The sequence below is a fragment of the Poecile atricapillus genome, chromosome 1 (genome assembly GCF_030490865.1).
Source record: "Poecile atricapillus isolate bPoeAtr1 chromosome 1, bPoeAtr1.hap1, whole genome shotgun sequence".
In the NCBI taxonomy this organism is placed as follows: Eukaryota; Metazoa; Chordata; class Aves; order Passeriformes; family Paridae; genus Poecile; species Poecile atricapillus.
Window position 1 is genome coordinate 141,803,191 of NC_081249.1, and position 26,508 is coordinate 141,829,698.

The following is a 26,508-nucleotide window of genomic DNA, read 5'->3' on the forward strand; positions in this document are numbered from 1 at the left end:
AAATCTCAACTTCCGTTTAATGTAAATACATTTAGAAACAAAAAAGAGCAGGCTTCTTGTAGTGAAAGATAAGGGTTCAAATCTGTGAATGGACCATGCTCTGAAAGCCCAGGAGCAAGTTAAGTAAGAAGAGTAAGAAATGTATTTTTAAATCTGTAAAGATTTGGATCATCCGTAGGCTCGCAACACTAAGTGTGAGTAGTACCACGCCACTGGGACATTACCTTCCCCAGAAATGAGCCCCTTGGACACAAGGGTGCTGCCAATCCACCATGTGCTGCACTGATGGCCTCCTGCAGGAGGGGTCAAAGGAACCATGAGGTGATGTTTTCAGCATCTGTGTTCCGGTGGTTTCGTACATGCAGAGTTCCACCAAAAGTTTGTCCTGTGGAGAGGCTGCTGTGGCTGTAGAGGATGCTGCTGTGTTCCTACAGTCCAATAAACAGACGGACAGGCACCCAGCAGAATCCACTGAGGAGGCAGTGGGAGCACAGGAGATTTCATTGTAGCACCACTGGTGCTATTTCAGTTGAGCTAAACCCTGGTTTGTATCCCAAAAATATATAAACTGCAAAAGTCCCTGATCCTAAGCATGTACAAAGCTTCATGACATCACTTCAGCATACTTTATAATAAGTTCAACGGGCAGAAATGCTCTAAAACTGCTCCTAACAAAATCCTGAGTTCAAAGCAGTGTGTTGGCATCTGAGTCACAAGCCAACCCACTCAGCTTTTTTCCATGTATTCATATGGCTCAGGCTGTACATTCTCCAGCAAGTGTTTTCATACACTAGTGCATCTCAGGTCAGCTTTTTGATGATACTCTGCTCAAACTGGACTTAAATGCAGCCCCTCACTGCCACTGTTGCTCCATACATGTCCTAGACATTGAAGACTGGGGGCATATTTGGCAAAAGGGTGAAGTGTAAAGATTGGAAGTATGTAAAAAAGCAGCATAAGAGAACATTAGGTGAGACAAGATGTTTGACTTCAAATAAAATTATAATTTTAATTCCTATATCCTTGAAACAAAGAAACAAACAAAAAGAACCCCAAAGCACAAACCCAAATGAAACAAACACACAAAACAAAAATCCAGCAACAAACAACCTGCTTTAAATCTATCTCCTTCTGTCATAACCCTAAGCTGACCTCTAAAACCATTGTCTGTGGAATCTTGCTTCCAGGCTTCTTGTTCCTGCCTTACCATTTCTCCTGTCCATCTGTTGGGCTACAATGGCTTGGAATAAGATTAACTAGGTCAGAAGCTAGCAGTTCCCACTCTGAAGGTCACACATGCCTCTTTTGCTGAACATGGAAAAATTATATTGATAGGGAATTATGGATCCCATCGTCTAAGCACATGCAATGAATGCTCAAAATTGATATACCTATAGTGGCAGCAGAAAATCTGGTAACAACAAGAAGAACCAAAATCAAAACCCGCCTGAGGAGATAATTACATTTATTTAATTCCACAGCACAGTGTTTATGACAGACAAATGTTAATGATGTCTTTCTATAAAATAATTATATTTCTGATTTTGAGGATAGAGACTATGTAATTATTATGTTTGGCTTCTAAAATGCCACGGCTGTACAAAAAAATAACTTTATAGAAGACAGGCAAAATCTGCTGAAGAAATAACTAGGTCAGGATCCTTCAGAATTTAAATGAGATTTCAGGAAGTATATTCCGAAATGATAATTGAAACAAAGCTGTGCATAAGTGTAAATATGATATGCAAATACTAGAAAGCTTCATGGAATACATATATTTTCAGGTTGCTTTTTAGAGAAAAATGAATACATGAGATGGGAAATTGCTGTTGACACATAAAATATGATGCCACATGAAGAGAAAAAGCAAATTAAATATTTGACCTATATCATGAAACACAACAAAGCCTGCTTAGCTGCTACTGGAGAGGAGAAAAGATCTTGTATTTGTCTGAAACCACAGGGAGAATATAAGGAGAGTGAACTGAATTATCTGATATGAAGTCAGCTATGACACCAGCATAATATCCTGGAAAAATACTTCCAAGCCATCTCTCCTAAGCATCAGTGACCAAGATAGATAAGGCATCTAAATAGCACTGCCCTGTTCAGCACAGCCCACTTAGCAAAAAATTAGGAAAGGGGGAAATGCACTTTACAGTTTTGTCCTTTTTTCATTTAAAAATAAAAGCTTGTGCATAAATCCTGAGAGGGTTGCCAGCGCAGTGCAGAAAGCAGGACAAAAATGTGTGGCACATTTATACAAAGTCCTGCATGGTGTGGAAAGCATTGAAAATAACCAAGGATGCAGCTGATGCCAGGTAAGTCCTTTCCTATAGTGGGTTCCCTCATTAGGTGTCTCTCTTGGTCCTGGCCAGGTTAGAGCGATAGAAATGTTTCAGGGAGGCCAAATGCGAGGGCTTCTCCTTCCAAGGCCAGAAAGCCTGGAGGAGAGTGGTATTCGCAGGGCAGAGCCCCTTGCACAGGTCACGAAAGATTTCATCAATCAGCTGAGAGAAAAAGCCAATCCAGGGGGTTTTATCCAGACCCTGTATGGAGCGAACCTGATAGGCACTGTAAACACTGGTGAAAAGGAGACGCTCAAACTCTGTCGGGGGCAAGGGAGTGTCAGTCAGTGAATAATATCTCAGATGCTGCTCAATCTCCGCCGGTGTTTTGGGAACTTCCTCCTCTAAAATCTGCAGGAACCGCCGTGCCGGGCGTAGGGAGGCCAGCTCTTCATCCCGCAGCCGGATTGTCCCGTTGGCCTGAATATCCAGCCTTCCCCAGAGCATCTGCAAGAGAGGAGCAGCGCTGTCACGGAAAGCCCAGCACAATTCCGTCACTCGCAACCGCGCTGCCAAGCAAAGCCCTCCGCAGTGCTGCCAAACCTCGGGCGGGCCCAGAGCGGGCCGCTCCCTCACGGCCGGCCTAGTCCCACACCACGTCCTTCTCCGCCAGCCCCACACGCCTCGTTTCTGACCAGCCCCACACCTCGTGGGGCCTGTGCGGCGCTTGCCTCCCGCCCTCCTGTCCCCGCACTGCCGCCTGCAGCAGCTCCCCGGTGCGCGGGGCCTTGGCCGCTGGCGGGGCAGTCACCAAACCCAGCGGGGATGGTTCCTCGTCCCGCCGCGGGCACCCCGCGAGGTGCCGCGGAGTGGGGCAGGAGGGAGCACAAATGCCGCTAGGCATCGCCGAGGCGTTCTCCGGGGGCTCCTGAAATCCGTCAGGGACGAGAACAAACAGAACAGGTGAGTTTTTACGTGCAGGCAGGTGGGAGCATGGGCACTAACAGTGCCTCGGCCCAGGGCCCCCAGTGCTCAGGAGACCTCTAACATGATGCCAGCGTCCTCTGGGCCACGACGGGCTGTGTTGGTGCCGCTGTGAGGATGTTCATCTGAAAGACATTAGACAGAGCTTCGTAGCACAAGACCTTCCTGTTTACTGTTTTTGCCATTTGATTGTCAATAACATCTTCAACATTCCTGAGCTACCACTCAGCCTGCCAAATATGACAGATGCTGACCACGGGATTTTGATAAGCAAAACAAGCTTTCTAAGAGAAGCAGCAGTGGTTGAGGCGAGGTTTTGGATATCACGGCCCTCAGTCCTGCCAACAGAGCTAAAGCGTACAGCAGCAAAGGCACTGCTTTGACAGCAGTGAAAGAGGCAGAGAGGCAGCAAGGAGCCTCTCGCACTGAGAATGGATAGGGTTTGAACGGACAGGGTCTGGCTGGTTGGCAGCTTTTGCTGGAGAAAGTAATGCTGTGCAATGAAAGGAGGGTGCTGGCAGGCTCCTCAAGCTGCTGCTAGAAGCACAAACTGATGCTTATCCTGGTTTTTCTACTTCGTCCCTAAGCTTCTGCTGCTGGAAGAGTGTGAGGATAAAAGAAACCTTGTCAGATCCATTATGTCTCAGTTGATGTCCAGCTAATTACTTGCTGGGACACATGATATCATGTAATCTGGGAAAAATGGGTAGGAGGCCAGAGGAATGGCAGTTTTTGAATATGAGTCACATTAATCCTATGAATTGTTTGATTTTCATTTCCTAATACTTAAAGTGTTTTAGCTGTCTGCATTTATTTTAGTTGGTTTTTTGTGTGTGTGAAAAAGGAGACACAAGCAGTCTTGGTGCAGGACTGTGAGAGAGAGGCGGCATCCCCTCCCTCCTCTGTGTTATCAATGTCATGAGGTAGGCAAGACCCTCTTTTACTTCTTACAGACTCATCCTTAAAGTTAAGAAACATGAAATGGAAAAAGATCATATAAAATAGTAAGCGCTCTGATACTTTTATGGGGTTGGGGGTTTTTTTCCATTTTTAAATGGATGAAGGTTTTTTAATATTAAAAAAAAAAAAAAGAGTGAGGATTTTGCTTGAATAGTCCAGTGTTAAAGTCAGAAGGTGCATGTAAAAATTAGAAAAATTATTTAGTAGTATGGATGTGTGATGTGTACCAAAAGACACTTCCAAATTTGCATTTTTGATTAGACCTTTTCAGGGAGATGTACATGCTGCCTGGAGGAGTGCACTGCCAGCCCGCAGGCTGCAGAGGTTTGTTTCTCTGCACAGCTGCAGGCTCTGTGATCCAAGCCAGCTGTGGCTTTGGAATGTGAGCAGGGATGTAGCTTCTCTTTCCTACTCCTCCGTAGATGTACCAGCAAGACTTTTAGCTCAGATGAAAGCATTGTATCATCTGAAAATTTTCTTTGCTGGTCTTGTGTCTAGTAACCGATCCTCTAGGTTCACAGATCTCTCTCCTGAGAAATGTCTGACTGGCTGCAAAGTCAGTGCATTGTTGAACAGGTGCCAAACTGCCATCATTAGTAACTGCCTCATAATAAACACAGTGGTAGATTTTTGAGTGGAGAAAAATTCAACAAAGCATAACAAATAATGTATTGAAATAATAACATAAATATCCTCTGGGAAAGGGAAAATCCTTACTTACTTATCACTCAACAGGGTTGGGTGGGGTCTTGTTTTCCAAAAAGCATATAGAAAATCCACAAACAGTATTGCAGGAGATTTTTTTTTCAGTGGAGACCCAAGAAAATCCTCCCCTTGCCACCAAACACAGCAGCAGGTCTTCAACCTGCAAGTAGGTAGCAGTGCCCACACCAGCAAACCTCCCCCAGCTGGGCTCCTGCTCTGTCCCTTGCCAGTGCAGCTGCCTGAGACCTCGAGCCACATTTGAAGGAGCAGCAAAGCATCACACAAATGGCACTGCACCAAGTTTGCCAAGCCAAGGAGCCGTATTGCTAACAGATGTGCTCCTTACCTGTCAGCCTCTGGAATGCAGCAAACACACACAGGAGCAGCCAGGAGCTGAGCTGTGCCTGGGCCATGGCAGCACTGCCAGAGCAGCTGCCACTCGCCCCGTGACAGTGCAGTGCCCCAAGCCACAGCAGTTCGCTGGGGCGTCTTCCCGTGCTGCTTCGGATCCCAGCAGCCTCTCTTGGAATGGATCCATCTTTCTGTGTTTCTGGTCACAGCCCTGGGAAGGGCTTGCAGTTCAACTTGCTGACCCCAAAAGATATTTTCCATGATATTTTGGAAACTTGGAGAACTTTGTTGTGATGTTTTTGGCAGAATTGTTTAAGCTTCCTTTTCAAAGACTGACTTTCCACTGCAATGATTATAGGAAGCTGTTAGTTGTAAGAAATTCCACTACATATGTTTGCCTCTTAAGAAGGGAGGACCCCCTAGCCCCTTCCATCTCTGCTCAGTGCCTCTGCCACATACTGTGACACTTCTGCTCGCCTCCTTAGCTTCATTTTTAGTTTTCCTTTTTCCTGGGTTCGAAAATCTGAAAACAATCCTGGAATGTCTCAAACAGATAAAGCTAGCAGACTGGAGATTCATGGAAGGGCAGTAGCAGCCAAAACATACAGGCAGACAGAAGAAATGTCACTGGTTCAGTTCTCTATCAAACACCCTGGAGGGAGAACTCAGTACAGTGACCTAACAAACACCAAGTATCAAAGTGGCTCAGGGTTTAGCAGCTCATCGTCCTCTCCTGTGACTGCACTTCTGGGTTACAGTGAGCACAGTCTGCCTTAGATTTTCTAAATTACATAGACAAAACTTCATTTGATTCACTTTACAGCAGGCATCTGTTCTCTACACATCTTTACATGTTTATTAGTGCCAAATCCCCAGTCAAACTGTTCTGTATTTCTACTCTGTATGGCACAGTATGTGATGCCAGGGTTATACAAATATGCAGTTATATGTATAAATAAGGACTAATGCCATCTTCCTCAGGTTAAAGGGAGAAAGAAGTCTGCCTAGAAAAGAGAGAAGGTAAATCTGAAATGCATGCCTTGCTCAGCAAGTTACAGGACATACTGTCACCAGATGGTGTACTAAGGGCTGGGATGATATCCTGGTTGGCAAGTTGTCTGTGTGCAAAGAACCAAATCTTTTGCTACTTTCAGGATCTGTAGCTGTACCTGGCAATACCTGGACTCACACCAGCCAAAAGAAGCAGCACATAATGGAAGAGTCACAGAGGGTCCCACAGTATCCAGAGCCACTCTTCCTGTCAGTTTGGATTGAAAGCAAGACCTGGGTTTCTGATAGCCTTAGGTATGTTCAAGTCACACTGCGCTACTTTTGTTTTTCATTATTTTCTGCTGCTTACTCTTCAGTTGCATCCCTTTCTTCTTTTATTAAACTGAATCACAAGCTACACAAGAGGTAGACACGTGCGGTGAGACTGATGTGCCTTCTGCTTTGTGCCAAAGTCCCTTTTAGGCCACACTGTACACAGGAATTTGTCTAGAAGCCGCTGTGGAAAAACCCCTGTGCTTCATGGGCCATGAAACAGCCTCTCTTTGACTTCAGCATGTGACATGAAGAGGATTGCCCAACAGGATTTCGGCCAACATCTGTGAGAGCTGTACATGATTTTGTCAACAGGAGAATTTCCTAGGAACAGCTTGCAGCTGAAGTGCCTAGAGGAGGACAGCCACATTGGTGGGAGGGAGAAGAGAAGAGTGGGGGCTTTGCTCAGATGACTGACATACTGGCAGATGAGGGACAAGCATCAGTGTGAATGCTGCTTTGAGCTAGGGGAATTTTGTAGAATTACCTCCCTATCCCACAAAGAAAGGCATTTTCGGAGTGATAAGTATATTCCTTAGCTGTCTGTACAGCACCAATACTTGCACAGAAACAAGGCTGAGTTTCTGACAGCTGCACAAAGTCCCTGCATGTACGACTGCAATGTTAGACAGTGCACCTGCTTCTTCTGAAGGATTTTGTCCTTGCCAGGTGCTCACAGCTGAGCACAGCCCTACTACTCTGCACTCCCCTGGCCATACCGTCTGTTGTTGGAGCAGTTTCAAAATGTCACAAGCCAGGTTTATGCAGGGACACCTTGGCTGGTATCTTCGTTTTCACCATGACCTCCTGAAGCAGGAACATGGGAAATGAGAACAAGAGAAGAGGGGTCAAAAACTGCAGGAACTGGTTGGATGCTGATTGAGGCACAAGGTGTGGCACCAGAAGAGTCTCTTTAGGAAGGAAGTTTCTTTCAAGTAGAACTTGAGGGAGATAGCATATTCACAAAAGGGAAATTCTGCTTATAAAATTGAAGAAATCACTTGCTTCAATCATCTTGCCCAGAACTTGAGGAGGTTACTCCCTAGCCTGGGGCTGTCTGGCAGATGCTCAGGAAAGGAAGAAGACTGAAGAAAGAGGGGAAGGAAGAAGGACATACATGGCTCCCAGAAAAGGTGATGTTTGAGTTACTGGAGTGGAAGTAAGATAACCTTGAGGGAAGCAGGAGGGAAGCAGGAGGGGAGCAGGAGTGAAGCACTGACTGTGACCAGACAGGACCTCTATTATACTGGTATTTTCCAGGTATGGTGCTGCCAGTCCTTACGAGGATGCTTTCCTTATCTTTTTGTTTCACTTTGTGAGCAGCATCTACTGCTTGAAGGAGTAATGAGCTGTGTAAAAGTGACAGGGAGGGCCCCATCCCACTGTACCTACTGTACATGAGGTGCGTGGACACGCTGACATTGTCAACAGCCACATCCTCAGGGAGTCTGCTTGCCTGCCTGTAGGGAGAAATGCCAGATTTCTGGAAAACACCAGCAAAACTTACTCAGCTGGAGAAGCTCAACATGGTGGCCGTGAGTTATCACCTAAAGTCTATCTGTCCCTTCAGTACTAAAAAAATCTCTCTTCTGTATAGTGTGTCTATAAGTCAGCTACATCTGTTATGTACAGTCATACCATCCCACATCCTCCTACAGCTGGGGAATCCAACCCAGGCAAACAAGCCCTGCAGAAGCTGGCAGTATGCAACAGGCAGGGACAGAGGATTTGAAGACAGCTTTGTTCTTGGCCATGTTGACCACAGCCTTGTCCAGCACAAAGCAAGTGTTCACCAGCCACAAGGAGCCCAGAGTGAGCAGGCTCGATGAGCAAAATGGCCTCAGGAGCTCAGGAGCAGTGGGGGAAGCAGAGTGCACAAGTATTCTATGAAGCTGTGCAACCTCTTGTGCCCTGGGCTAGATGAGTAAACTGCAGCCTTCCTGATCTCCCAGGCTTCACTAATGAGAAGAGACTCAGGTCCACTTGCAACTATTCCACAAATGAAATACTTGCTGGAGCCAATGCCTGTTCCCATAGGGCTGGCTACTTTTCCAGTACACACATTCTTGAGCAAACCTTGCATATTGTCTAACTTGACAGGCATCATGTCTGACATTTATTGATGTCGATCAAATTCTCCCTCTGCACAAACATTAGTTTTAAAAGACAAATTTCCTAGTGTTCCTGCTACCATCAGTCTGACATGTCATACTGGGAAATATGTATTTTTATAATATATAGACCATAAGTCTTGGTGTGGTGTCTCAAGCAACCTGGGATGAAGGAGAACATGGAGAGGAAATGTGATTTATAAAGAATTTTCATGGTGATAGAAGTGGCACCAGGAACTTTTCTGTCTTGCACAATAGGCATCAGCATGCTATGAGAGCCACTGCAAAGGAACCAACCAGCTGTGGAACATCTTGTAGGAAGAACTAAAAGTTCATTTTGTATTAAATCTGCTTAATTGAAGACAGATCCAAAACAGAGCTAAGAATTGTATAAAACTCCAAATTTCTGTTAATCTGTGTTCACTTCTCCTTCCCATGTAGAGCTGTGACTTTCAAGGTGAATGACAAATTTATTTTAACCAGAGAACACCGCTGGGTCACATCCCAAACATTGCTGGCCATAGCAGCTGAAACAAAATTTAACAAATTAACCAGCTTACATTATAACCATGCTTACAAGGCTGAGGCAGAAACAAATATGAAACCAAATTCTTAGAATACAGTTCAGCCTTTATTCTTGAAAAGAGATCACATTCTAGTCACAGCATGTAGGGTTTTTTTCTAAATTGAATTTACTGGTGTTGTATCCCTTCCTCCATCCCATACTCTAATCTCCCCCTAACCCCTATTTTAATTAGTTCTTTTACAATTTAAAAACTTAAGTATTGATTCAGGGAATCTCGACAAACTGCTTGTGAATTATTCTATGAAATCTCTTATACAACAGTTTTCAGATCTTAATGAGGTCTGTCAGCTTTCTGATGCAGAACAGCATTATGCATTTTCTGGACCAAGGACAAGGGACATTATTAATTGATGACTGCTGTAATGTAATGCCATTCAAACAGGTGGTGGGTGGACTGGAACTATAGTGTTCTTCCAGGTTTTTTGGAAAAAAAAGAGATTTTCCACAAAAGCAAATAAAGTGGTAATGCTATTGTATCATAGAGCTCAAAATAATTGGAGTACTGACAAAAAGACATACTCTTGTCCATGAGGCAAGGGAGAGGTATATTTTTGGCTGCAGGGAAAAAAAAGCACACTCAGAAGATGCTGGAGAAAATAAAGACTGCTTGATTGTGAAGAAAAAGCGATTGAGGGAGTGTCACATCAGAAGTTACCTGCAACTCCTGTTGGGAGAAAAGGCAGTGACCTAATCCCCATGGAAATAGTAGAGATTTCCATAATTGTTTTGGTCTGGACCCACATACATTTGTGTTGTCCTGACAGGAACTGCATTAGAACCATTTACACAGGCTTTGCCTTTTTGCCATATTATTACTGTCTTCCCAACACTCATCCTGCAGCTAAGAAACTACTGTCCTATTGCTCAAACTCCACAGCTGCTTCACTGCAGTCTCCTAGGGAGTGCTCAGATTCTGATTTCTACCTGCAGGGACTGCTGGCAGTAGTAGTGTTCAGGAAACACAGCCACAGGCAATGCTTTCACTGTTCAATTTGCAAACCAAGAAGACAAATTCCCTGTTTTACAACTCAAAGCACCAGATAAACATCTACCAGCTGGATCCTAAGGATTATAAATTAGCATGCCTGGGCCTTGTGCTTTTCATCTAGTTTGGAAACAGTATTCAAGAGATGACAACAGGCAAGTATCTCATATCCATTTTTATTATTATAAATACTATATTAGAACAGAAAGGATGCACATCAACTTCCTTCTGCTGCTATTTGGTATCTTCTTTCTTGGCTCCTGCTTCTATTTTCAGGGGTTCTGGAGCTGGACGATAGGCAGGGAATGCCTCCCACGGGCTGTTCAGGTCAAACTTACGAAATTCCTGAGCTAGCTCCACAGGCTCTGCCACCACCCGTTTGACTTCATCATCATACCGCACCTGGAACAGCACAAAGAACACAGGCCAGTCATTTTCACCCTGCTCCTGAAGCATGTCTGCTGTGCACAATGACCCAGTAATGACCCACACCCCCCTTTCTGCAGACAACTACTTCTTATCCATGGAAAAACCCAGGCCCACAGGCCTCTGCCACAGCTTCAGTTCTCCTCATGACTAAACAAGAGCTCTCCAGATGCTACTGAGATCTGTGCAGTGTCCAAGAAAACCCTCCTCCTATGCTTTGCTCCCATGCCCCTCAGGTGTCATGACTAAGCACCCAGAATCAGGAGCACCCATCCTAACAGTCCACATGAAGGTCACATGCAGTAACACTTTTAATTTGTCATTTGACAAAGGAATTTCTCCTGAGTCGCTGAAATAAGATGTCCCATCCTGGGCCTGCATGCCTGAGGACTACACTCATGAATCTTTATAATATGGCATTTGTGTGGTTTTAGTTCTAATTTTTAGTGTAACACTCAGAACTAGGGGAGAAAAAGACAACCAGGATGGAATGCAGGAGTACCAGACATTTCTGATTGGATTGCTTTATCCTCGCTGTGCCAGTCCAGATCTCTGAAGCCAGCTCAGGAGATGGTACCTTATCCTTGCTTACAGGATTTTGTTATTTCTACATTTCTTAAAACAGCCTCTTTTTTTGCAGAACTTCACTGTTTCCTTCTGAGACTCGACTCAGTCTTAACACTGCACCAAATACACCTGCTTCTGCAGGGCAGTCATTTGAAACTAGACAGATACCAAACACTCTCATTTAACCTGTGGTTGGCATACAGAAGTAATAAATGGCAAGAGTCAGTTTAATCAGAGTTTTATTATCTGGGCCTACAAATAATCAACAGAGTCAAGTTCCAACTGAATCAAGAACGGTTTGGTCCTTTATCCTTCTAGACAACTCAGTTCTGCAGTGGAAACTTTAATCTTACAGAAAATGTGCTGAAAGCAGAAGCACTTTCTCTGCCTGATAAGTATCTTTGGTATACAGCACATAACATTTGCTCAATTTCTCCAGCCTTAGGCTGCCTTTTCATAGATGATATTTTGTGCGATGATTCAAATTTCTGTGCAGATTTATATAACTCTTCTGGAATATAGACAAGTGATTATAAAGCAGTCACATCTTTGTACTGGAGCTCAGAAAACAGCATTGGACAGATTTGGTAACTTTAGACATGACTGTATCTCCTACCTCCACATAACCAGAGAGTGGGAAGTCCTTCCGGAATGGATGGCCCTCAAACCCATAATCTGTGAGGATTCGCCTTAGATCAGGGTGGTTGGCAAAGAAAACACCATACATGTCCCAAACCTAAATGAAAGGGAGCCAAGTTAGTTGAATTGTATTTGAAAAAATACCCAAAACCACATAACCTGTGTTATTTCCATAAAATTTTAGTTACATGCCTGGAGTTTAGTTTACAGTGCCAGCAAAACTGATGCAGGAATTCATTCAAAAGCAAATCAAACACCATTTTATCTCCTACTCTGAAAAGGCAGCTGGGGAAACACTTATCTCTTTCTTCCTGAGGGCATTGGGGAATTACTTTAAATGTGAAAATACAGCCTCTCTCCACAAAAACTCTGTTCCCAAGTGCACCAGCACTCACCTCTCTTTCATACCAGTTTGCTGCCTTGTGTACAGGCACTGCTGAGTCAATAGGTGTCAGCTCATCGGTGTACGTCTTCACACGGATCCGGCTGTTGAACCGCAGGGACAAGAGGTTGTACACAATCTGAAGCAGAGGAACAGGCAGCATTTATGGATCTCTTTGCAGTACACCACTGCCTAAGCAAAGCCACACAAGGACTATTTCAAATATTCTTTATGAGCAGGAACATACTCTGCACTTCAGAGCTGGCCACTAGAAGACACTCCAACTGAGGTTCCAATAGCTTATCACTTTGGTCCTTAGAAGTGTGACAAAAGTTATGAGAGACTTAGACATCATGACTGATGATGAAGAAGAGAGATAATAAATCTTAAAATAGAGACTTCTGGAGGGATGGAAACACTTGACAATGGTCTGTCTCAAATAAAATGGCCATTAATCACTCTTGCAATTGCTATCAGTGGAAGAAGGCTAAGATAAAATACACTTAATTTTCAGCAAGTAAGTTCAATACCAGGGAACGTTTCCAACTTCTATGGTGATGAAGTTTAGTACAAAGGCTGTTCATGAGATTTATTGTAATCTCTGGAAAGGAAATGCATACTACAGCAGACTGAAAAAAGTTCCTAAAAATTTGTAAGGAATTTTAAAGCCTTGTTTGATACTGCCTTGGTGACTGGAAAAGATGAAGAAATTAGGATCTATATTTCTATTAATCTGCTATCTTGATTTTTGAAAGAAAAATATTTAATTAAAAAAATATTCCACTTCTTCAGCAACTGGAGGCCTTTGACTTAGAGAATTCTATCTGCAACTCTCAAAATTTTTTCTCACTGTCAAAAGCCAAAGAAAGTGGTCAGAGCTGCAACAGCACGTACAGCCATCAGCACTTGTGAAGCCCTCCAAGTACTGCACCTCTGAGCAGTTCCTACCTCAAAGCGGTACTGCCGAGACGGGACATCAACAGCAGTCAGGTCAGCCAGGGATTTGAACTGCGCGTTGGTGTGGTCACGAAGGAAGGTCAGGACGGGAATGATCCCATCTGGATGGATCAGAAGTTCCAGCTCATTGTAACAGGTCACCTGATGAAAACAGAGCAGTGAAAAGGGCATGCGTACAAACACCATGAAGACTGAACATGATGCTGATTTCAATAGAACACTCAAACAAAGAGACACAGCAGACACAAAAAGGCATCAGATTAAGGGGCTTAACAACAGCAGTACTTTTCATGGAATTCTGGCCCTTTTCTTCCCCAGAACTTCTCTGAACAGGTAACAAAAAAGTGGTGTGATCACTGGATCCTGTCCTGGCACAAGAACAATTTCTTGAAAAGCACCTACCTGTACTTGCTGGATATACTTGGGCAGAATCTCAGCCACATACTCCCCAAAAGCACACAGCTGCTTCTGTTCTACTTCATTTTTTGGTCTGACAGTAGCTAAGGGGAAAAACAAGGTTTCCAAGATTATGACAGGGAATACAGAAAGCTACAGAAAGAAGAGTAGTAACTCCGTTTAACCAGTCTAGCTGTCTGTTAGAGACTACACTATAGCAACATACTTGTATTACACGGAAGGTGGAACTAGACACTTTGATAATGAAGGAAATTTGTGTCAGTGCTAAAATTTTGTCAGCTCTGAAGAGCAGCATGAATTGTCCAACAAGCAGATGGAGGAGTAAATAGCCAGATGAAAAAGAGGGCAGCAGAGATGAACTCAGGAACTGCTCATGTCATTCAACATGGGTCTAGAAAGGGCCTTGTTTTCTGGGTTTGCTGGATGTGTCAACATCTAAGCAAGCCCCTCATAAACAAAACACTCTAGGAGCTCACATCGTTGGGGTGTGTTTTTTCACTGTTACGACTGAAAAAGCCTTTAAGAGTCAGGGCAACGAGGGACTATGAAGCTGTTGCCTAGGCACAGCTTTGCACAGAAAAAGCAGGCTTGGCCCTGCATCTGAGAAAGGACGCAGACAAGAACCCAGAGCAAGCACGGGAACCCACAGCAAGCGCGGTTACCAATATAACCACTTTTCTGCCCATGTGGGGTTTTCGGGTGACCGGACCAACCCTTTCCCGACACGCTCACAAAAGCGGTTCCACCGCCTAGGAACGTCCGTGGGGCGGTTCGGTGCCCTCCCGCCGGCTGGCAGCGGCACAACCGCACGCCTCGGGCCCCCTCCGCCCCCAAACCGGCCCCGCACTTACGGCGAGTATCCGCGGCGGAGCTCCCCGCCAGCCGGGCCCGCGCCGCCGCCGGTGCCGCGCCAGCTGCAGAGAGAAACGGACACATCTCACCTCCAACCGCCCGGCCCGGCCCGGCCCGGCCCCCGCACGGCCCCCGCACGGCCCCCGAGCCCCCGCGGCCTCACCTCGCAGCGCGGCCCGAGCCAGGCCCCGCGCCGCCGCCGCCCACATCCCGCCGGGACACGGACGGGCAAGGGCACGGGGCGGAAGCGGAAAGTGCCGCCGCCGCCGCGCTTCCCCCGGGGGCGGAAGCGCGTGAAGAGCTTCCCGGGGACGGCTCCGGGTCGGTGGGCGGAATCGGCGAGTGCCCGGCGGCGCCTGGCGCAGGGTGAGGGCCGGGAGCAGCCGCTGGGGCAGCCCGGGGCGGCGGCATGAAGGGAGGCGCCGCAGGTGGGTGCCGCGCGGTGCGGCCGGGGGGAGCGGCGCGGCCGGCGGCCCGGGGACGGAGCAGCGAGCGCCGGGAGGTGTGGGCGCGGAGGGCGGCGGAGCCCGGCAACCCCCGGGCTGAGCCAGCGCTGAGCCTTGCACAGCGTCAGCGCGGCCCTGGTGGGAATCTGCGTCTCTCCGAGGATCGGCCTCCTTTCCTTCCTTCCTTCTCCCCGCCTCGGACCGTAGGGTCGCTGTCAGTTGTCCTTAGAGGTTCCCCGGTCTTGGGCGCCGCCGTGGCATCCGCGACACTGTCAGGAGCAGGGAAAGAATGAAGCTGGAGCACAAGTCCTATGAGAAGCGGCTGAGGGAGCTGTGTTAGTTTAGCCTGGAGAAAAGAAGGCTCAAAGATGACCTTACAGCCCTCTCCAGCTGCCTGAAAGGAGGGTGTAACCAGACAAGGGTTGGCCTGTTCTCCCAGGCAACCAGCGACAGGGCGAGAGAACACAGGCTTAAGCTGCAGCAGGCGAGGTTTAGGCCAGACGTTACGAAGAATTTCTTCACAGGAAGGATGATTAGAGACTGGAATGGACTGCCCAGGGAGGTAGTGGTATTGCTGTCCCTGGAGGTGTTTCAGGAAAGACTGGATGTGATACTCAGTGCCATGGTCTGTTTGACAGGGTGGTGTTCAGCCTTAGGTTGGCCTTGATGGTCTCAGATGATTTTTCCAACTTAAGTGATTCTGCCATTCTGTGAAGGAGGTGTACTAGGTGTTGGTTAAACCACTGTCACTGATAGCTTGGCCTATGGAATGCATGAAGCATGTGATTTGGCTTTATGGAACAGTTAACTGTCCTTTATGCCTCTTTCTTTATAGCAGAGATACCATGGTTGCAAAGGGGAGCTTTGTCTGGGTGTCTACAAGGAAGATGCAAGATTTGTGTAGTCTTTAGTTGCTTCTTGGCATTTCTTTCATGACTTGGTATCAGTCCTCTGGGAATTGTGCAGGGCGGTGTGGGCAGCTGTTTCTGCCATGCCGAGGGGACAGAGTAGTTCATCTGTCCATATCCTGGTGCTCTGTGTGGTCTCTTCTGCGTTCTGGGCTAAAGCTCCTAAGCACCTTGACTGTGAGGATAAAGAGCTTTAAGCGAAGTGGAAGCCAATTTGCAGGATAGGCTCATATTTCATAAAGCTGGAGAAAGAGTACTGATGTGTTCTGTGCTGACTGCAGTTCCTCTGTCTCTTATAGACAGGTACTTTAGTATACTTACTGTATAGTTACTTTTCAGACAGACCACAACTACTGTAAAATTGGGATAAGAGTATAATTAAGGCAGGCTATCACCAGAGAGGAGATGGACTTGTCCAGACAATTAGGGATGTAGACAGTACTTCCCATGAACAGAATTTAAGCAAAGAACTTAGGAGCCCTCCTGATCAAGCACAGTAATTGTAAGAAAATGCATGTGTGACAAGATAAACCATGGAAGAGTAGCTACAAATCTGCTGGAGAAAAAAAATCACATCTTTGTGAAACATTGTCCTTGAAATAATGTTCATTATTAATTGAAGAAATTTCTGTTATCAGACATTATGGCTGGTAGTTCAGTTGTAAAAGTAAGTCTAAAGTGAAGGCAGGTAGGCAACTGTTTCAAATGCTGTCAAGAGCCATGGTAAAAAAGAGCTCCTTGCTGTAGTAGTCCTTCTGTGTTTCAGAAGCTTTTCTGACCCATGAACTACCTGGAGTGCTGCAGACATCCATGGTACCTGCTGAGAGGTGTTTTCTTTTACATTTTGTTCCCCTTTCCACTTGGGAAGCAGTGACTAACAACATCTAAAATGTTGTTTTGCGTGCTGAAGTTGACTGGCACATTAACAAACAGCATAACCATCAGTTGTCTCATTCGGTTAGCTTGAAGGACTGGTGGTGATGTCAGGCCAAAATCTCATGCATCTTTTTGGTAAAAACAAGTTCACCTTGATACAGATTCATCATTGGGTTTTGACAATAATTAACACCTCCTGATGATATGAACTGCTGCCTGTGCTCTTTTTTAGTATAATACTGTGATCCTTTTCTAGTCCAGATATGCTGCTGCCACTTATTTTGGCTTCGCAAGTTTCCTAGAGCAGTTGCTGGACTTTCCACTTGAATAACTTGATGCATTTCTTTGTGTCAGTGAAATGAATGGTGAAAAGATATGCACGTCTCCCAGCCCTGCTGGGATGTGATGTTCACTGTACTGGAAGTTTGGTATATATTATAATTTTAATTATGCCAACTTCTCATTTGCTGTTTGAGATTCTGAAGCTCAAGCACAAGTTTCTGGCTGTGCTATTTATGTTCAGTCTAAAATATGCTGGACCCTTACCAATATGTTTGATTTTTCCCTGTACCCTGAAGTACTGCATAATCTTGTTAGTGGTGAGAGGAAGTCGTATAATTATTGTGATTTTACAGATTGCTGGAGGTCTGATTTGTGCAGCACCATGGACTCATCAGAAGAGACTGGAGGCTCCTCTGCAGAAGAAAACTACTTTGTGAACTACACCTTCACCGACCGCTCCCACTCAGGCCGCGTGGCCCAGGGTATTATGAAATTATGCTTGGAGGATGAGCTCTTTGCTGATGTTACAATATCAGTGGAAGGCAAAGAATTCCAGCTGCACCGTTTGGTCCTGTCAGCTCAGAGCTGCTTTTTTCGTTCTATGTTCACTTCCAACCTAAAGGAGGCCCACAACCGGGTGATTGAGCTGCAGGATGTTAGTGAGAGTGTCTTTCAGCTCCTTGTGGACTATATTTACCATGGAACTGTAAAGCTGAGGGCAGAGGAGTTGCAGGAAACCTATGAAGTGGCAGACATGTACCAGCTGACTGCCCTTTTTGAAGAGTGCTCCCGGTTTCTGGCCCGTACGGTGCAGGTTAGAAACTGTCTGCAGGTCATGTGGTTGGCAGATCAACACAGTGACATGGAGCTCTACACAGCTGCCAAACACTGTGCAAAGTCACATTTGTCTCAGCTGCAGGAGACAGAGGAGTTCCTACACCTGCCTCTTCGCCTGCTGACAGACATCCTTACAGGTAAGGAGTTCTTGAAACTACCTAGGATGTGGATGTAGAAAGAGACTTTCAGAGTCTGGTCAAGTAGTGAATGAAATAGATGGAAAGATATAAACTTTCATAGTCACTGTCTATTCAGAGACTTAGCTGAGCAAGGCATAGCAAAACATTCTGGATACTTTTATCAGAAAAAGTCCCAAACTATTATTGTTACTGGATGTGAAACATCTAAGCTATAGAATAGGGACTTACAGAATAGACTTATAGAAAAGGATGCTGGAAATTCACAGCAGTTCCTGAGTCAACAGGTTAGAAGTGTTACACATTTTTTAAACACAACTGCCAACAATTTGTTGTATTTTTGTTTGCATTAAAAGTAAAACAAAGAAGCCTAGAACTACTAGAACTACATACCTGATGAAAGACTTTTTTATCCCTTTAGCTCATAATCATTTAACATAGTAATGCAATAACTCAACCTCTGTAAGAAGGCTTGAGCACATATTTTTAGACTATTTTAATGTTATTTACAATTGTATATAATTGTTAGGATTACTTAGGCACTCAACTGACTGAAATAGAGGCATTGTAAGATCTTGAGTAATACAGTAATTGCCCTTCTTGTAAAGGTAATAGTCTTCCACAGTTATGGATGCCATGACTCAGAGTTGTGAAGGACATGTCAACACATAGACAACTTAGTCCAGCTTCCACCAATCCTTAAAGATCTGCTGCCCTAGTAGGTACAGTCAGTACTTGTTACCTCTCCAGGATGCTGCAGTCACAAGTCCATTCTTCTGCTGTTATGTATCATTGCTAGAGGAAGAATGTAGAAGCAGCTCATACATCCAAATGTGCGTCTTTCTTGCTTTTAATTACTCTTTGTAACTGAGTAAGTAACTAGACTTTGTGTGTCATGTGTTTTATATGCAGTTGCAAAAATAAACCTATCATGACTGGCTTCTTCGGAGCACTGGCAAATCTATCTATAAGACCTGAACTAGCCTTTAGAGTTGATGCTATGCATATGAGAGTCTTTACATATTGTATTAAATTATCTCTATTGCATCTAAAGAAATTTACAGTCAAGGACCTATTGAGTGTATGTACTGATAGCTCAAGAACCGTGATAAATTTAGAGTAATTTTGATCACTATCTAACTAAACTTTTTTTAAGTAAGTTGCAAGTTCATTTTAAAAAAACTCTAAAATCATGAAATGAAACTGTAGAGGTCAATCACCTTTAATTTCCTCGTGATTCCACATAAAAAACAGTTTTAGGACTATGGACTTTAGCTCTTGTGGTCCTAAATTAAAACAATTGCTCAGTATAACTTTTTTTCCATGCATCATTATTTTCATGTTTAGAATCACATGACTCAGCATTTATGCCACAACTTAGCTCATAAAGTGGATTAAAATCTGAAATACTTCCCTACTTCTTGTAGGAAAAATCCTTTTATTTTGCCTTTCCTCCATCTTTGTTTAGTTAATGGAGAATTAAATAGAGGAAGCTTTTAGTGACAAGGATTATAATTAATTTTATGAAATAGAAATTTATTAAGTTTACATTATGTTGCACTCTAGGACCAATTTCAAAACCAATTTTTTTCCATTTACGCACTACATGTGATGGTTAGCTTATGAGAATCCTTTTAAACAGAGCTGAAATACCTGCTTCTGTGCCACACTTTTTCTGCTCCCTTCCACTATAGAGAAAAGTATTGGAATTTGTCTGGTGCCTTCAGCATCATTGAATTCAGAGTTTGTCATGAGGACAGACTACAAAATCAGAGTCTTCATAGGGAAGCTTCTCAGTGAACATAGGCATAATTGCTGGCTTTCAAACTGGAAGGAAATACCTAAAATCTTTTTAGGTAATGTACTGGTGATGATGATGCAAGACTTTGTGGCTTAACCAAAACTTCCAGTTATGTTTGGAAGGAGATTTAAATCTGATGCAGTCTGTGGAGTGTTTCCTACTGTCACATGGCTAAGAAAAGCTCTAATAGCTCATTGGGGATTTCCAAATGTTAAGAGGATAGCAGCAACACCAGATGCTCAGTCATGAGGGTCAGCTGCCTGACAGTGCTCAGACACATTTTGTAGATGACTTTCGCTAGGCACGTTTCTAGGACCAGCCAGAAAGAAAGGCAGGTGCTGACATTCTCAATAACACCATATTTTTGCCTAAATCATTAAATAAGAGAGTATTTGTCATTGTCACACAGCATGTAAGTTCTCTTTCACGTCCTCTTTCTCTTGGGCATAGATTCCTGAATAGATTGCTGAAACTCATCCAAAGTGCTTAAGATCTGGCAGCTCTGTCTTCTTATAGTTCCTCAAATTAATTTCATGTAGATGGCTGGCTGGCAGTGCTGATCATGCCTGACAAAATCTATAAACACCTGTGTCTATTTTTCCTCTCCAGAAAATAGGGTTTGTGGTGGGAGTGGGAGGAGGCAGCCGCAGGAAAAGGGTGTTCCTGAGTACATACACCTTTGTCTAGATATCATAAATGCCTTTCTGTCCCCGAACCGCAGATGGCGTTCCATCTTCTCAGAATCCAACAGTTGCCATAGAAACCTGGATCAACTTCAACAAGGAGGAGCGAGCGGGCTTTTCAGAGACTCTGCGATCGAGTCTGAAGGTATAAAAAGACCTTATGTTCTAGGGCTGATGTAGCACTTGCTACAGAACATACAGAACTTCTCAGGGCAGGGTATTCTGCTCACAGGTGTGACTTGAAAGTCACAAAACACAGATGTCATTGAAATTCATGGTGCTTGTGAGAGGATACTTTGAGTGTCATAAATATCAACCCCACTGACAGCTTTTTTTCATTTAACCTGAGGCTGCTTTCACTGGTGATTGGAGAAGTGCCACAAATAACTTATTTCACCTCAGTTACCAAATAAACTGGTCAGAAATCGATGTTTGGTACTCCCCTTGTAACAACTGTACTCCATCAGTGATGTAACTGGCCCTTACCTAAACCATGAACACTTATGTCGTAGTGACATCCGTGGCTATTCTACTGTGTCAGATATACATGGTATCTTGAAAAGGCCTTGAGGTTTTGAATCCTGAATGTGCTAGGGTGGCAGGACTTGGGAAGGAAGGTGTATAAACCTCAGGCCCACAGGTGGGTCCTAAACTGAAAAATTCAGTCTTGAGCATCACTGATGTTTGCTGAACAGAACCAATTCTGCTGACACACTTCTGCTTTCACTCAGGTGATTGGAGAAAATGTTCACATCTACCTGATTGGAAAGGAGTCATCACGTACACATTCCCTCGCTGTCTCTCTGCACTGTGCTGACGATGACTCCATCAGTGTGAGTGGCCAGAACAGCCTGTGTCACCAGATCACCGCGGCCTGCAAGCACGGCAGTGACCTGTATGTTGTTGGTGGCTCCATTCCACGACGGATGTGGAAATGCAACAATGCAACTATAGATTGGGAATGGTGTGCTCCTCTACCCCGTGACCGGCTCCAGCACACCCTCGTCTCCGTGCCAAGCAAGGATGCAATATATTCACTGGGGGGGAAGACTCTTCAGGACACTCTCTCTAATGCTGTCATATATTACAGAGTACGAGACAATGTCTGGACAGAGACCAGCCAGTTGGAAGTGGCAGTCTCTGGAGCTGCAGGGGTGAACCTTAATGGTGTCATTTACCTGCTGGGTGGGGAGGAAAACGACTTAGACTTCTTCACCAAGCCCTCTCGGCTCATTCAGTGCTATGATACCAACACAGAGAAATGCCACGTGAAGCCATACGTACTGCCTTTCGCAGGGCGCATGCACGCTGCTGTGCACAAGGATGTGGTGTTCATTGTGGCCGAGGGGGATTCACTGCTCTGCTACAATCCCCTGCTGGATAGCTTCACCCGGCTATGCCTCCCAGATGCCTGGAGCTCAGTACCATCTCTCTGGAAAATTGCCAGCTGCAATGGCAGCATCTATGTCTTTCGCGATCGCTATAAAAAGGGCGACGCAAATACTTTTAAACTTAACCCAGCCACTTCTGTTGTAACAGTCACAAGTGGCATTAAAGTGCTGCTCACTAACCTGCAGTTTGTCCTGGCCTAAACAGGCCCAGTGATAGAAAGACAGCAACAGTGTATTGCTGTGCAGCTCAAAGACACATATGACCCTCAGCACCAGTCCCAATTACAACAAGCTCACAACATCCAGTAAAGACCCCATCCTCTACCTGTGCAGAGGAAGTACAGGCTTTCTGACTGTGGACCTATTCTTTTACATAGCACTATCAAAACCGTGTTGAACTGTTGTATCTTAGATTTCAGATGGACTAAATACTATTACTTTGATTCCTTGATGATAAGCGTTTGAGGCCCAAGCGGCAGCAAATGGCTATTTTATCCTGGAACCAATCCATCACTAAAAAATCCTGTGGCATATGGAGAACATTCTCCTTGGGCCAGACTGCTAGTTTTAACTGCCCAGGAGGCTGCGTGTTGCTGCTGTGTCAGTCACAGAGTTAGACGTGCACTGTGTCCCCCAGGGATGCCCCCATTTAAACATTCCTGTGTCCTATTGCAGAAGAAGGGCCTGGCAGACAGATTCCAGAACTGACCCCAGGACCCTTAGGTTACATTCAGCACTTCTCCTAGAGGAGTGGTAACCAACTGAGTACTTGCTTACTGTTCTGTCATCACCTAGTATAAAGAGGGAGATCATTTTTAGAGCATTGGCTTCCTTTACTGTACAGGAAATCCCCACCTGTAATTATAATATAGTGTTGGTGAAAAGACAGAAATAAGACCACTTCTTCTTTCCCCTCTCTGTTGGCACTGTAACCCTTTGGGTAAGAATCTGAATAAAGTCTCTACTGAGACAAAGTATTTTGTTTTTTTCTCTTTGCTTCAAATACAAATATGAACTTCTTGTGGATTGCAGTTCCGCTCAGCACTGATGTGTGGAAAACAACTATGGGGCTCTGTGAGATCTACAATATTAGCCGTAAGGAAAGAAAGCTTTAATGAAACAGCCCTATTCCCCCTTTATTGATGAAATAATTTCATTGGTTAAGAATGAAAATGCTTAAGCTTTTGTTAGATCATAAAAACCTTTTTTATAGCAGCTGAGGTGAGGATTTTGATAGTTCTTACTAAGTTATGCAGTTCTCCCATTGATCATGTTCCTGTGAAATTTCTCCAGGACCTGGACTTGCTTGTGTCGAATGAGGATATGGGGACGAATCTTGGTAATGGCCTCTATTGCTTCCTGAGGGCTCCAGTGATGCAGCTGAAAAGGCAGAAACACAGCAAGTGAAAATCCATTCCATCTTTGCACCAGTTAATGGAACCCTCCTGGAGGGTACAGGCAATATTAGAGATGTTAGAAAGCTTGCTGCTGCTTTGCCCTTTAGGTTTACTTGATGTTCTTCTCAGAGCGGCCTGCAAGTCACACATTCATGAAGTGAGTCCCTCAGTTAAAGAGGAATGGTTGCTGCCTGGGCCCTCTATTTTCTCGCTCACTCTTCCTTCATGTTGTGAATAGTTTCCTGTCCTAGCCCCACTAGACCAGAGCAAAAGTGCACCTTGCTTCTTAATTTAAAAAAAAAAAAAACTCTACTGATACTCCCATCACATTTCAGCACTTAGTAAAAAAAGAAGAATTAGAAAAATTTAGAAAAAAAATTTTTAACACTAATGGAAAATTTTCCAGGGAGCGCTTAATAATACCAAGGAAAGAATCCACTGGTGGGATTTTATTCTTAATGCTGGCTTCCCCAGTTGGGCTGGTAGAGGAACTCAGAAAACAAATCAGTCCTCTTGATCCTGAGTTGTGTTTATGGAAAAGTGTAGGAAAGCTCACAACTCCAGTGAGCCAAGGAGAAAATACGAACAAAAAAAATGGATATTTATTTGCTCAGTGAACCTGTGCTCATGAGTGACTTGTTATTCCTACCTCAATCTGTTCCTCCACAGAAAGAATTAAATCAAAAATCTGCATTCAAAATCTGCATTTGCATTCAAAACAACAAGGTACATTTGAGGCGTCTCTTAAAATGAGTGTCCAAGCTTTGTAAAATCATGGAATATTAACGTGTAAATGCTCGGGTTTCCTGAGCGAGAGTTAACTATAAAGGTTGTCTGCATTTTATTTCCATTTTTAAATGAAAATTAACCCCGTTTAGCAGAGATGCCTGACCTGAATTAAGTATGCTGCCACCATGGTGGCACTGCGGGAGCGCCCTGCCTTGCAGTGCACATAGACGCTGTTACCGCGGGCTCGGTGTCTCAGGATGAACTCCACGCCCTTGTGCAGGTTTTCCAAGGTGGGGACTCCAGTTAGATCTACAGTGCTGAGACGCAGTTGCTCCACTCCCATTGCCTCCCATTCCTGCAACAGACATTGCAAATTTGGTGAGTGAACTTTTGGGTTGATTTTTTTTTACTGAAAGAAGCTCAGAACCTGTTGAGACACTTGAGAAATTCAGAGAAGCTGTAAACAGACTTCGAACGTCAACCCTTCAAATCAGATGTATGGGAACTTCAGTGCTCGTCATCAGAAGGTGGTAGTTAAAGGGGACTGAAAAAATATGTTTCTAAACATAGAAAGCCAAAGGAAAAGAGGGAGGCTGGGATCTCTTCCCAACCAGAGGCATTCCTGTATAGTGCTGTACGTGAGTTACATTCTTCCTGTTTTTCCCTGCCACTGCAGCTTCAGTTCACTAGCATGCTCACGTTTTAGTGGTTTGTCGCATAGTTTTTGAGTTTTAAGAGTCTGCTTAGGTACGAGTAGTCCCGTCTCTGCTGCCACAGGACGTGGCGGTGGCTGCTGGGATGACGGCAGGAGGCGGCTAAGGCCTCACCTGTGCCGGGACAAACAGCGGCGGGAGACGCGTGGAGGGGGGGACGACGACCAGCAAGCCCGGGGCTCACCTGGGGGGAAAAACAGAGGAACCGGGTCTCATAGTCCTCGGTGAGGGTGACCACGCCGCGCACGTTCTCCTCCGCCAGCAGCTGCGGGCACAGGCACCGTCAGGGAGCTCCATTCCTCCCGGCCCGGCCCGGCCCGCCCCGCTGCGCCCACCTTACCCTGCGGATGCGCCCCCGCAGCGGCAGCGCCCCGAGCAGCACGACCTCGTCGATGCGGTGGAACCAGGGCCGGCGGGACCCGGGCAGCCGCGCCCGCGTCACCGTGTACAGCAGCGACGGGTAGAAGAGCAGCCGCGCCGCGCCGGCGCCCAGCGCCTCCAGCACCCCCATGCGCGCCGGGACCGCGCCGCGCTGGGCTGGGCCGGGCCGGGCCGAAGGGCGGGGGGGCGCCGCGGACGCGCGCACCGAGCGTCCCCAGAGGGGACAGCGGCGGCTGGGTCGGGCCGCGGGCGGGAGGTGCCCGGCGGGGCCGGAGCGGGGCGGGGCCGGGAGGGGCGCGGCGGGGCTGGCGGTGCGGGGGGGGCGGGCGCACCGTCCCGGCCCCCCCGCGCCGCGCCCGCCGTGGTCTCTCCCGGAAGCGCCGCCATCTTGCAGAGCCGGCCCGAGGCGGCGCAGGGAGCGGAGCGGGGCGCGGGCGGATCCCGGGGCAGGTGAGGGCGGCGCCGCCGGGAGGAGCTCGGGCCGCGCACGGCAGGGACGGGACGGGACGGGACGGCACGGCAGGGACGGCGCGGGGCCGAGCCGGGCCGAGCCGGCGGAAAGCGCGATCCGTCTCGCGCAGGTAACGGCTCCTTGCCCCTTCTCCCCCGCTCCCCGGCGCTCCCGCCGCGAGGCCGCTCGTGCCGGGCCGAGGCGGCCGCCCCGCTCCCGCCCGCGGAGGAGCCACCGCCACCGCCGCACCGCGCGCGCCGTCCCGGGGCGGTGCCGCCCGCCGGGAGCCCCGCCGGGGCCCGGAGCCGGAGGCTGCCGGGTGTCGTATCTGATCCGAGCGCTGACAGCGCCGCGGGCGGTGGCGGTGGCGCTGCGGGTGCGAGCTCGGCCCGCGGCGGCGGCGCCATTGGGGGCGGGGGGGCTGCGGCGAGGCCGGGCGGACCCCGGGGCGGGGGAGCGGCTGCCCCGCGCTCGGCTGCCGTCAGCCTGCCGGCACTTAGAGGAACCTGGGGTGCGGTTGCTGTGTTCGTCGGTACGGTGGGGGTCTGTCCGCCAGAGCAGTGAAATGTGTGCTGGTGCACCCGGGGGTGGAGGCGAGTCAGGCATACGAGAAGCACGAGCAGGGAGATTGGAGTTCAGCACAGTGAGGATTTGCTGTCCTCAAGTATGAGAAGGCGTGACAGACGCTACCGGAATGAAGTAGGAAGAGGAATATAAAAGCCAGGAGGGACGGAGCATAAAATGGATGATAAATACATGAAGCAGCAGTAAAGGCTGAGAACAGCGTGCTTTTTTAGTAGGACTGTTATGAGAGGGAAGTTGAGAGGGAGCCTTAAAATACACTCCTTTAAATTCCTGAAGAACTGAGGCCCAGACATTCTCACCTTTAAGGCACAGGCATTCTCTACTGCCAGAAGTTGTCGGGGAACATTTTTTAAGCATT

The 26,508-nt window shown here is 46.4% G+C and overlaps 5 protein-coding genes across 21 annotated transcripts in view; 2 read left to right on the forward strand and 3 right to left on the reverse strand.

The window, feature by feature from the left end:
• Positions 1–996: 996 nt before the first annotated feature.
• Positions 997–5,443, reverse strand: FAM180B (family with sequence similarity 180 member B). Its single transcript, XM_058829409.1, has 3 exons — positions 5,284–5,443; positions 3,330–3,397; positions 997–2,795 (listed from the first exon to the last, which is right to left on the reverse strand). Exons 1-3 carry the CDS (start codon positions 5,348–5,350, stop codon positions 2,352–2,354), a joined length of 579 nt encoding a protein of 192 aa, XP_058685392.1. The 5' UTR covers positions 5,351–5,443; the 3' UTR covers positions 997–2,351.
• A 5,010-nt stretch (positions 5,444–10,453) lies between these two features.
• On the reverse strand, positions 10,454–14,768 carry NDUFS3 (NADH:ubiquinone oxidoreductase core subunit S3). The gene is made up of 7 exons (XM_058829086.1): positions 14,697–14,768; positions 14,533–14,595; positions 13,667–13,764; positions 13,256–13,405; positions 12,321–12,446; positions 11,903–12,022; positions 10,454–10,695 (listed from the first exon to the last, which is right to left on the reverse strand). The coding sequence occupies exons 1-7, from the start codon at positions 14,740–14,742 to the stop codon at positions 10,528–10,530; spliced, it is 771 nt and encodes a 256-aa protein (XP_058685069.1). The 5' UTR covers positions 14,743–14,768; the 3' UTR covers positions 10,454–10,527.
• Positions 14,769–14,800: 32 nt separating this feature from the next.
• Positions 14,801–22,868, forward strand: KBTBD4 (kelch repeat and BTB domain containing 4). 2 transcript variants are annotated; one of them, XM_058829068.1, is made up of 4 exons: positions 14,801–14,899; positions 17,399–18,019; positions 20,542–20,648; positions 21,235–22,868. In XM_058829068.1, the coding sequence occupies exons 2-4, from the start codon at positions 17,428–17,430 to the stop codon at positions 22,093–22,095; spliced, it is 1,560 nt and encodes a 519-aa protein (XP_058685051.1). In that variant the 5' UTR covers positions 14,801–14,899; positions 17,399–17,427; the 3' UTR covers positions 22,096–22,868. The 2 variants fall into 2 exon arrangements, with proteins under 2 accessions (XP_058685051.1, XP_058685049.1); XM_058829066.1 differs by having other exon boundaries at positions 14,807–14,961.
• A 116-nt stretch (positions 22,869–22,984) lies between these two features.
• Positions 22,985–25,398, reverse strand: PTPMT1 (protein tyrosine phosphatase mitochondrial 1). Its single transcript, XM_058829087.1, has 4 exons — positions 25,074–25,398; positions 24,918–24,998; positions 24,184–24,375; positions 22,985–23,274 (listed from the first exon to the last, which is right to left on the reverse strand). Exons 1-4 carry the CDS (start codon positions 25,242–25,244, stop codon positions 23,143–23,145), a joined length of 576 nt encoding a protein of 191 aa, XP_058685070.1. The 5' UTR covers positions 25,245–25,398; the 3' UTR covers positions 22,985–23,142.
• A 70-nt stretch (positions 25,399–25,468) lies between these two features.
• CELF1 (CUGBP Elav-like family member 1) overlaps positions 25,469–26,508 on the forward strand; it is a 63,063-nt gene continuing 62,023 nt past the window's right edge. For 6 of the 16 annotated variants that reach the window (XM_058829073.1, XM_058829074.1, XM_058829071.1 and 3 more), the window contains exon 1: positions 25,505–25,564. The gene's annotated coding sequence lies outside the window, so the exon portion shown is untranslated. Of the gene's footprint in view, positions 25,696–26,508 lie in introns of all 16 variants that reach the window. The other 10 variants (XM_058829069.1, XM_058829070.1, XM_058829080.1 and 7 more) reach the window with 6 other exon arrangements.

What these genes read in the sequence shown, in the direction of transcription:
- FAM180B (XM_058829409.1), bottom strand. Translation starts at nt 5,350, where the DNA reads ATGGCCCAGGCACAGCTCAGCTCCTGGCTGCTCCTGTGTGTGTTTGCT. An exon ending in TGCATTCCAGAGGCTGACAG is followed by an intron (nt 3,398 to 5,283) that starts GTAAGGAGCACA and finishes AATGTCTTTCAG; the next exon opens with ATGAACATCCTCACAGCGGC. An exon ending in ACGCTGGCATCATGTTAGAG is followed by an intron (nt 2,796 to 3,329) that starts GTCTCCTGAGCA and finishes CCTCTCTTGCAG; the next exon opens with ATGCTCTGGGGAAGGCTGGA.
- NDUFS3 (XM_058829086.1), bottom strand. Translation starts at nt 14,742, where the DNA reads ATGTGGGCGGCGGCGGCGCGGGGCCTGGCTCGGGCCGCGCTGCGAG. An exon ending in GGCTCGGGCCGCGCTGCGAG is followed by an intron (nt 14,596 to 14,696) that starts GTGAGGCCGCGG and finishes TTCTCTCTGCAG; the next exon opens with CTGGCGCGGCACCGGCGGCG. An exon ending in CAAACTGGTATGAAAGAGAG is followed by an intron (nt 12,023 to 12,320) that starts GTGAGTGCTGGT and finishes CCTTTCATTTAG; the next exon opens with GTTTGGGACATGTATGGTGT.
- KBTBD4 (XM_058829066.1), top strand. An exon ending in GCTGACAGACATCCTTACAG is followed by an intron (nt 18,020 to 20,541) that starts GTAAGGAGTTCT and finishes CCCGAACCGCAG; the next exon opens with ATGGCGTTCCATCTTCTCAG. An exon ending in CTCTGCGATCGAGTCTGAAG is followed by an intron (nt 20,649 to 21,234) that starts GTATAAAAAGAC and finishes GCTTTCACTCAG; the next exon opens with GTGATTGGAGAAAATGTTCA.
- PTPMT1 (XM_058829087.1), bottom strand. Translation starts at nt 25,244, where the DNA reads ATGGGGGTGCTGGAGGCGCTGGGCGCCGGCGCGGCGCGGCTGCTCTTC. An exon ending in TGCGGGGGCGCATCCGCAGG is followed by an intron (nt 24,999 to 25,073) that starts GTAAGGTGGGCG and finishes CTGTGCCCGCAG; the next exon opens with CTGCTGGCGGAGGAGAACGT. An exon ending in TGGCAGCATACTTAATTCAG is followed by an intron (nt 23,275 to 24,183) that starts GTCAGGCATCTC and finishes CTGCCTTTTCAG; the next exon opens with CTGCATCACTGGAGCCCTCA.